The following is a 9588-nucleotide window of genomic DNA, read 5'->3' as shown; positions in this document are numbered from 1 at the left end:
TGGTCTGTCAGCCTATACCAATACCATTATATATATATAATATTATATTTTATTATATTTCAGGATATGTTGTTTTGATATAACTATTAAGATCATTTATATTTTACTTTTAAATTTTAATATTGCTGATTGCTGTACCTAGGTTGATATAATTTTTTTTGATATTATATTTATAATATTATTAGTTATTATAGTATTTAATTATTTTAATAATATATATTCATATTATATTGCAATATTGCATTAACTAATACTAAATGATCTATCTGTTAAGTGTTAATACCATTAAACAGTACATTGAGTAATAATAATAATAATAATAATAAAAAAATATTATAAAATAAAATAAAATAATATTAAAGATATTATTATAATAATAATATTACTCAATGAAATAGTAGGTTAATTAATAGATAATATTATCATTAATATCTTAAAATATCATTGCGTTTAGTAAATATGTAAAATTCATAGGTATAACGTAATATAATATAGGTACCTACTAGAAAGTTTTTTTTCATGGATGATAGTAAAATATTTTTCACAAATACCTAGGTAATGTTTTTAAATTATAATAAAATAATTAAAATCGTTATTTTAATTGTACAATGTACATATATTAAGTTATTTGATCATTTCCTCTAAATTTAAACTTAAAATATTTATAAAAAATAATTGCTTTATATTTTATTGATATTTTATGATTTAATTATAAACAATTATTAACACATGTTGACGAATTTAGTCAATAATTTAATTTTAAACGGTTACAAAAAAAAAAAATTGTGATATAGATTTAAGATATTTTTTAATTGAAAAATAATAACTTATAAGAAACTTTTTATTAAGTTTACCCCAGCGAAGAATTTTTAATCGGTATTAAAAAATTAAAATAATAATGAAAAATTTTTATGCTTATAAATAGCTTAAAAAGAGTAGAAGGTATTTTGAAAATTTTATCGTAAACAGAAAATTATAACATTGATATTTGGTAATGATTTCAAAAATGTACGGTTTTCTGCAATCATAGTTCTCTATTTATACTAAAATAACAAAATTGATTTTGCAAAAATTGCGTTTTCCTAAAAATTTGCGATTTTCATTTTTTTTTCTTGTTTTTCCAAATAATAAAAAAAAGTACTAGGTATACAATTTTTATTTTGACCACTAAAGAACAAACTTGATCAAATTTTCTATCCAAAACTACCATTATATTAACTATTTATCGTATACCTACACTGAAAAAAAAAACTTCTTAATATTGTAAAATCTATATAATTATCATTTTGCTCAGAATTTGAAATGGACGTTGGTGTCTGAGGTTTTATAATTTAATATATTATATAATATATTGTTTATTCTCAATATTTTCTAATGATAAAATACCAGGTGATAAAGATGACTGAATAATTTTAATGTTTCAATTTACTCTCCCAATGTATAATTAAGTGTTGCCAGGATAACTTTAGGGTCCATTTTTATACCTAGCACATTATTTTTAGCATAATATTTCAATATATTTATTTTTATCATAAATAATAATAGACTTTTTACAATGATTTGAGAAGGATTAAAGTAAGATGTCCAGAGTGATTAAAAGAATATTATCCCAGGTCCTAAGGAGACATGAATATACGATAAAACAGAACCAAATGGCAATTACAAAAAGCCATAATATAACAGATCATATGTTACTATGTAATTGTTTTGAGTACACGCAATGCAGTAAAAATTAAAATACACTTTGATATTATCAGTACATTGTTTGATGTGTTTATACTCTATAGTGTTTACACTTAGTATGAACAACAAATTTTATTTTTATAAAACTACTTATTAAAACAAAACTCATAAATATTGACTATATAACAGTCAAATTTATCATTTCATAAGTCACAAGCATCTTATGGATATAAAAAAATGCACGAATTACATTGTTATGTAATACATAAACTACATAATGTAGCTTAATAGATCAAGACTATACTGGCATAATACATTAATACTATTAGCAATCTCTTGTTATGCAATTATACTTTTGATTTAATTCAGAGTCGGTCTTGTTGATGTATGTAATATATACTGAATCCAATAAAGTTCTTGATTCTGTGAATCATAAAGTTTTTATTCATAACTCTTAAGAAATTTGGGTTTGAAGAATCACTTCTGTCTTGGTTTATGTCTTATTTTAATGATATGTATCAATGATGATAACACTTGTGAATTTTGGTACTATATCATAGCTCTTATAATTTATTTATTTTTAATTTTATTATTTTGATTTTTATATGACAAACAATTACATACACATAATAAATAAGATCAGTTTTAATAAGGAATTAATAAAAATCACATACTTATTTCAATGATAATAATAGCATATTGCACATTTATATAATCGCATATAAAGATAATTTATAAATAAATATGACTATAATCAGCTATAACTTTTATTATTAAGAAGTATATCACAAAAAAAATTATATATAATATATATATTAGAAGAAAGATTTAGATTTTATATAATTCTTTTGAACACTGTTTAAATATTTATTTTAAAGAAAGAAATATATAATTATAATATTTCAACACTGTTTTATTATTGAAAAACATTAACATTTATTGCCAGTGTAATAAGTGTTTATATGTCAAATAAATGAATTTATCGAAGCGAAAATAATACATTTTTTACTTTCAAATTTACAAACAAAATATGTATGCTATAAAAATAAATAGTTCATTTAAACACTAGGTTTAATTGAAAAATATTATATAATACAATTTAAATGTAATATTTTTGTAATAAATAAAATAACCAAGTAAAAATCTCAAAATAAAATATCATGATTAAGTAATTTTAAAATAGTTCACAACTTTAACAATAATATATTTAACTTGAAACAATAAATCAATGTTTTTAGTAAAATTGACAAAGTTACAATTGTTACAAGTTGTTGGTATTAAAACTTTTTAAATTTGTTGCTGCACCACCACTGATTTTTTCAATATCGTCTCCAGCATAATCTATGCTATTATTATCAAATGGTTCATTATTGGAACGTGTATAACTAGTAATAGCTATTAGTAAAACCACAATGATTAATAAACAAAAAAGAAGTATTGTGACGACTCTTGTAATACTATTATCTTCTGCTTTGTTGTTTGTACTAAAAACAAAAAATACAATAATATCTTAATAATTTATAATATACAAATTAAACATTTTAATAGAATAATAATGGATAATAACACTTAATGTAAATTAATTATTTTAAATGTTTAAATATAGTAAGCTAGAATACTATTTTGTTTTTTTATAGATTAAGTTGATAAATTATTATTATGGGTAAATTCTGTTCAATGTATGTATATCTTGGTTATAAGAGTATTGAGATTTATTGCTCCGTATGGCCCTATTTTAACCAAAAGTAGTCAAATGCTAATACTAAGCTGAATTATGTATTGTTAATGATAAGTTAAATGTTTTTGAGAGGCATTTTGATTCAGAACGAATCACTCAATATTGGGAATCTAAATGAATTAACATTCTTAATAGGGTAGGTAATATATTATTATTATAGCTTAGGTACATTTTAACTTTAATACATGAATTGGAGCATACAATAAAATACAAATAATACATACTAACATACTACAAATCATATAAGTAGCTAAATAAAAATCAATATAGACAATTTAATACATTTTTTCTTTTATTATTTAACTACCCAAATATGCTTATTAAATTAAATCATTAAACAATTACCTAATGTGTTTCATTTATAATAAAGCATTCAATCAATTTATCATCAGACATTTAAAACATCCATAGTAATATTACAAATAATTTTTAGGTTAATACTAATAAGAAAAATACTTTTAAATTTTAACAATAATAAAAAATTTTTTTCTAAGATAGGTAAATAAAAAAACAATAATTATATGACTTAATTATTATCTTTTTTATTCCTTATAATGTTTATTTCTAGTTTGAATTTTTAAATATTATTTATGTTAATTATCTTTGTAAATTTAAATTTAAATTCATAATTGTTATTTGTATTTATTTATCTCGTGGATTTTTAAATTATATAATTTCTATTAGAGTATCCTAAAGATTGATGTATTATATACTTATTTTTAATTTAAAAAAATATATATATTATTATATTTTATATTTTATTTATATTATACAAATTATAATATGAAAAATAAAATTCATTATATTTTTTCATTGTTTTTGCTTGTATGCATTTTTGATATTTATATTTTGTTAAATTACCCATAAAAATTTTTATTTATCATCTTTTTTTAACTTATATTAGTAGTTAAATTTGATAATTTTAGTGAAAGAAAATTGTATTAAGTAAAAAACTATTAAAACATTAGTATTAATTATTAAAATATATATGTTTAAATAAAATTTAGTCACAATCTGTATTTTTCTTATAAATGTGTAAAACATGATACAAGAACAACTAGCTTTTTAGTTTAGTTATTTTTTTTTTAGTAATAAACTCATAACTTATTACAATAGGTTCCTAGACTGAATAAATAATCACTATTAAAACAATATAATGTAATAAAATATTATTTATTAAAACTTATAACTGTTAAAATATTGTCCTTATTTATCTTACCCACGAAAATATTGCAATAGCCGTTGGTAACTTAAAGACCAAGACTGATTATTGAACTTTTTAGGTCTATATTTGCCACTAGGATCTTGTTGTTCATCATTCAAATTATTTTCATTATTTAACAATGGAGTAATGGACGTTATCACATGTCTATTATTCAAATCTGAATTTTGTGCAATTGCTGTCATATTAACAGATGAACATTGTTTTTGTTGTAATTGTTGTTGTTGTTGTTGTTGTTGTTGTTGTTGGTATTGCAGCTGATGAAGTGTTAAAGCTGAATCTTGACCTAAAAAAATTGATAGCTTATTTTTTGATATAAAAATGTTTAAGTATTTTTAAAAATGTGTAATCATAACGACAAATAAATTCCTACTGGTAATATTTAAGTCAAAGTTTTAAAGAAGTAAAGTTAAAAGTTTTACACATCTATATTATATAATAAAGGAAAAAATCAAGCTGTTTTTATGGAACCAAGATGTGAGCCAATTTTATTTAATGATGCATGCTAAGCCTAATCATTATGGTTTACTTAAATGTATTGTAACTGAGGATTATATGTATATTTAATTCAGAAATATACAAATATTTCAATATACAAATAAACATAACATTTTTATTTTACTAATATCATAAATCATGTGAAATTAAAATTATTTTAACAACCAACATTTATGTTAGGGGTATAATAATTTTAGAGGTCATCCTTGGATAAAATAATAATAATTTCATAATTTTGATATGACGTGTCATCTACGGCAATATTTATTTCTTAAAAATCAAAGTTAAGTTTTAAATTATAAAATACTATTACGGATTATTTTGTAATAAAATAATAATATTTAATTAATAAAACAAAATAAAAACTTATTTCACTTCTTCATAACCTATTTTTATTTTCAATATTCTACTAAAAATAATAAAAAATAACTGGCTCATTATAATTCAGAATTATTATACATTTAGAATAGACATAACATAATTTTCAAAATTGCTGTTTTTTACTTCATTGTTTTATATTATTTACCATAGTTATTGTTAAAGTGTCGATGATGGATTGGTTGATATATTTGATTTGTATTATTACGGTAGTTGATAGTTGTTACATCTGGTGTTGTGTGTGCTAATTCATAATGATTGTAATAATCAATGTTACTATCAGCCAAATGCATTTTTTCAGCTAGTGTAGTTGGAGATTTATTATCTGAAATAATATTTATTTGAGATTTATTATTTTCAAGTTGTTGAATTTCTTCATCAGATTCTTCTCCAGGTTCATGAACTTCATCTTCAAGTAAATATTTCTCAATATCATTCACCTTTTAAAATACAAAATTGTAATTGTTTTATATAATTTACATTTAAATGTCACATTATTATTTATTACATACATTTCCATTTGTAATTAACGCTTGGCCCCACCAACTGCCATTATCTAACAAATGTTTGTACAACAATGATGCAACAGGTGTTAAATCATTGGAATCCACTACCGAGTTATCATCAGAAACTTGTGATTGTTCTTGTTGTTGCATCCATAATTGTCGATCACATGATGGACACTTCAAAATGTTTCCTTCTTTTAATTGCTTCTTAACATAAGATGATAAACAACGTGTATGTACTACATCTGTTAATTATAAATTAAATAGAAACATTAATAAAATAACTGTTGGTTTATCATACATAAGTTTTATATCATTGCCAATACAGTATAACCTCATTAATCTGGATTAATTGAGGTTTTATGTTGTCTGAATAATTGAAAGTCCAAATTAAACAAAATAACCTATGAAATGAGCCAAAATAGATATTTATAAATAATCTGTTTATTAAAAAGAATGTATTTTTAAATTTAAGAAAAAAAGTGCTTTTGAATAAATTACAGGACAAAAAACCATAACTGATAATATACCTATCATAGCTCTTTCTACTGGTCAACATTTAAATAAACTATAAAAATTGTTGTTAATTTAAACCAAAGGTACTTAATATAATTTTTTAATATAAATTGATGTTAACAAATCACATATAAAAATAATATTGACCATGTCTTACAAACATGACCAATTAATCTTAAGACCCACTCATCACATTTACGTGAACATGTTGAAAATTGAAATACAAGATATAATGTAATATAGAATAAAGTTCTATAAAATACAGAATAATTAGTACAGTATAGACATAGAACATGCCAATTAAGGCAAACTTTTATTAACTACTCTTAATATATTTACTGGTTTGAAGAAACTGCTGAATTTTAAAGTTTATTTACAATAATATTAATAATAAGTTTTATTTAATGATTCAATAGAGCTGTCCAGATCAAAGAAGTTCAAATTATTGAGGTCTTACTGTGGTTTTATTTAAAAAATGAATAATATATTCAAGAAGATTTCTTTGCTCATTTAATTTATATCATATACTTATAATTGAATAATCAAATAACATAGGATTATTATAAGAATTTAATAATACAATTTAATTTAATAAAAAAAATATTTAGTCCTACTGAACTAATAAAATAATACACAGGTAAAAATTAATTGAGACCTTAAAAGTGATATTATAACCAAATCTAATAAAAATGAATATAGACATCATAGATGTCTATATTTTCTAATATCTATAACATGGGCGTAAGTAGAAAATATTTTCAGAAGTTTTTATTATTTTATCTTTAATTTCTGGGGGTGTTTGAACACCCAAACACCCCCCTCTTACCTACGCCCATGACTTATAATATAATATACAATTTTCCAACCCTCGATCAGAATACATGGCTCAGTACCATGTTACCTGTATTCCATGGGTTGGGGACTGCTGAATTAGATTATGATATGACTTTAAAAGTTATATAATATCATAAATATTCTTATTGTATACTTACGATAGCATAAGAGACGTATAGGAGTTTTTGTATTACTTCTGGACCCATTGAAATGAACTGTTGAACTATCAAATTCTTTAGAGGTTAAAACAAATTGCTTTTGACAAACCGCACACAATGCAGCCGCTGTAGCCGATGATGATGATGTGCCACCACTGGCTTCTTTCAGCCAAGTAGTATATGATTTAACTGTACACTAAAACATGGTTATCATTAAACATTATGACACAAAATAACCAGTAAAATGATAATTATATTAGTTATGATTAATTACTGTGGTATGATTGTTAACGATGCAATGCTCACAAACATTGACACAATGATGAAAACAAAAATGACTTGTAGTTTTGCGTTTTGGACATTTACAAAGACCCATTCTTAAGATAATACTGCTATAAGTGTGGTTGAAAGGTAATATTAAATTTGGAAATTTCACTTAAATACACATAACATTATATGGAAAAACACATACAGTTAATGAATTGAGTGATCTTTATAATAATAATGGTAAAACCTGAAGTGTAATTGAGAGATTAGAACGAAACGAAATCAAATATAAACATTGAAATAGTAATTTATTTGAAATGCTATAGAATTAAATGTTTTTAAGAGGTAGTCATAGCATTATATATTAATTAAATAATTAATGTCTAATGAATAATGATGTAAATTGTAATAAATAATGATTAGTGATTAAGGCGTTTTATACTTTGGTACAGTGTAGTCAGTGTACACTCGTCATTCTTGGGTTCGGCTCGATAACGATGATAACAACATATCAATGTTTTGCTGAAATCCAAACCGATAGGCGATAACAGACATAATAATATTTTATGCATGGCTATTGGCTAAATACATACGTATTTAGATTTAACTATGGTTTTATACTTTTGTGTAATTAATAATTATGTTACGTACTTTAATGCTGCAAATAGGGTAATCGCTCAAAATGTCTGATTTGAATAAAGTCGAACAAAAAGTGTAGACTTATGTTTATATCGTTTGACAATACATTCAAGCACGTATTTTAAATCGAACAAAAAGTTCGGCGATAGGTACAAACTACAAGTTATTCAATTTTAAATAAATATTTAATTTTGTTACACAATTATATTAGATATAATTCATAATATTATAATTTTATAGGCTATACCTATTACCTCCTAATCAATATTATTATTTAATATTACATAATAACAATATTTTATTTTTTGAATTGAATAATTTGTCTTTTTGTAATAGTATTTTGAATTTATGATTTTGAGAGGAGTGATGATGCAGTTAGATATCTAAAAATTTTAAGTCTCCGTAAATTATATATTTAATTGGGATAAAATAACTAAAATGGATATTTCATTCATTTCTATAATTTCGTTCAAATTTTAAAGTTGAAATGCTCATGAAAAAAAAAATCATGAACATATTATGTTTTTAATATTAATTTCAATTTTTTATAAGAACAACTGATGTATATGGTTTTGTTTATAGGTAAATTTTAAAAGTTTTGAAATATTTTTATCAACACCTAAAAAAACTAAAAATAATTCGAAAATTTTAAATCATCATAATCTTATAATAATATAAATACCATGTATAACCGTATAAATAATTTTAAAAATTTTTATTCGCTGAAAATACTTTTTATAGAAAATATTTTTTCTCAAAATCAAAAATTATATTATATAATATATAAATTGAAAAAAAAACAAAAATAAGTCCTAAATAATTAAAATATTTATAAACTACAAAAATTTCCAAATTACCTATTTAAAAAATGATAAGTCTATAATAGCAGTGTGGGTCGTAGGTAGCAAATGAGATAGTAAATGTGGGTCAATGAATTATTCAATTATACATTACCAGTTATTTACAATGATAATAATTAATAAACGGATTTTTTATTTTATTTGCTTTGTGTCTATAACATCACTATTCACTAGGTATATAATAAAGAAGTAATAAAATGCTTAATCCTCAACTTTGAACGTATTTACTGGTTTCTAGGTAACATTTTTAATATTTTCCATACGGATTTTTTAACACTCAAGAAAAATT

General features: G+C 22.2%; 1 protein-coding gene across 1 annotated transcript; it reads right to left on the bottom strand.

Moving 5' to 3' along the window:
• Positions 1–2609: 2609 nt before the first annotated feature.
• Positions 2610–8225, bottom strand: LOC114119702 (zinc finger protein-like 1). The gene is made up of 6 exons (XM_027981373.2): positions 7808–8225; positions 7534–7729; positions 6032–6270; positions 5668–5959; positions 4641–4929; positions 2610–3167 (listed from the first exon to the last, which is right to left on the bottom strand). The coding sequence occupies exons 1-6, from the start codon at positions 7907–7909 to the stop codon at positions 2945–2947; spliced, it is 1341 nt and encodes a 446-aa protein (XP_027837174.2). The 5' UTR covers positions 7910–8225; the 3' UTR covers positions 2610–2944.
• Between the last annotated feature and the right edge of the window lie 1363 nt (positions 8226–9588).

Source organism: Aphis gossypii, chromosome X, assembly GCF_020184175.1.
Source record: "Aphis gossypii isolate Hap1 chromosome X, ASM2018417v2, whole genome shotgun sequence".
Classification (NCBI taxonomy): domain Eukaryota; kingdom Metazoa; phylum Arthropoda; class Insecta; order Hemiptera; family Aphididae; genus Aphis; species Aphis gossypii.
The sequence above is the reverse complement of the archived record's forward strand: the minus strand, read 5'-3'. Positions and strand labels throughout refer to the sequence as shown.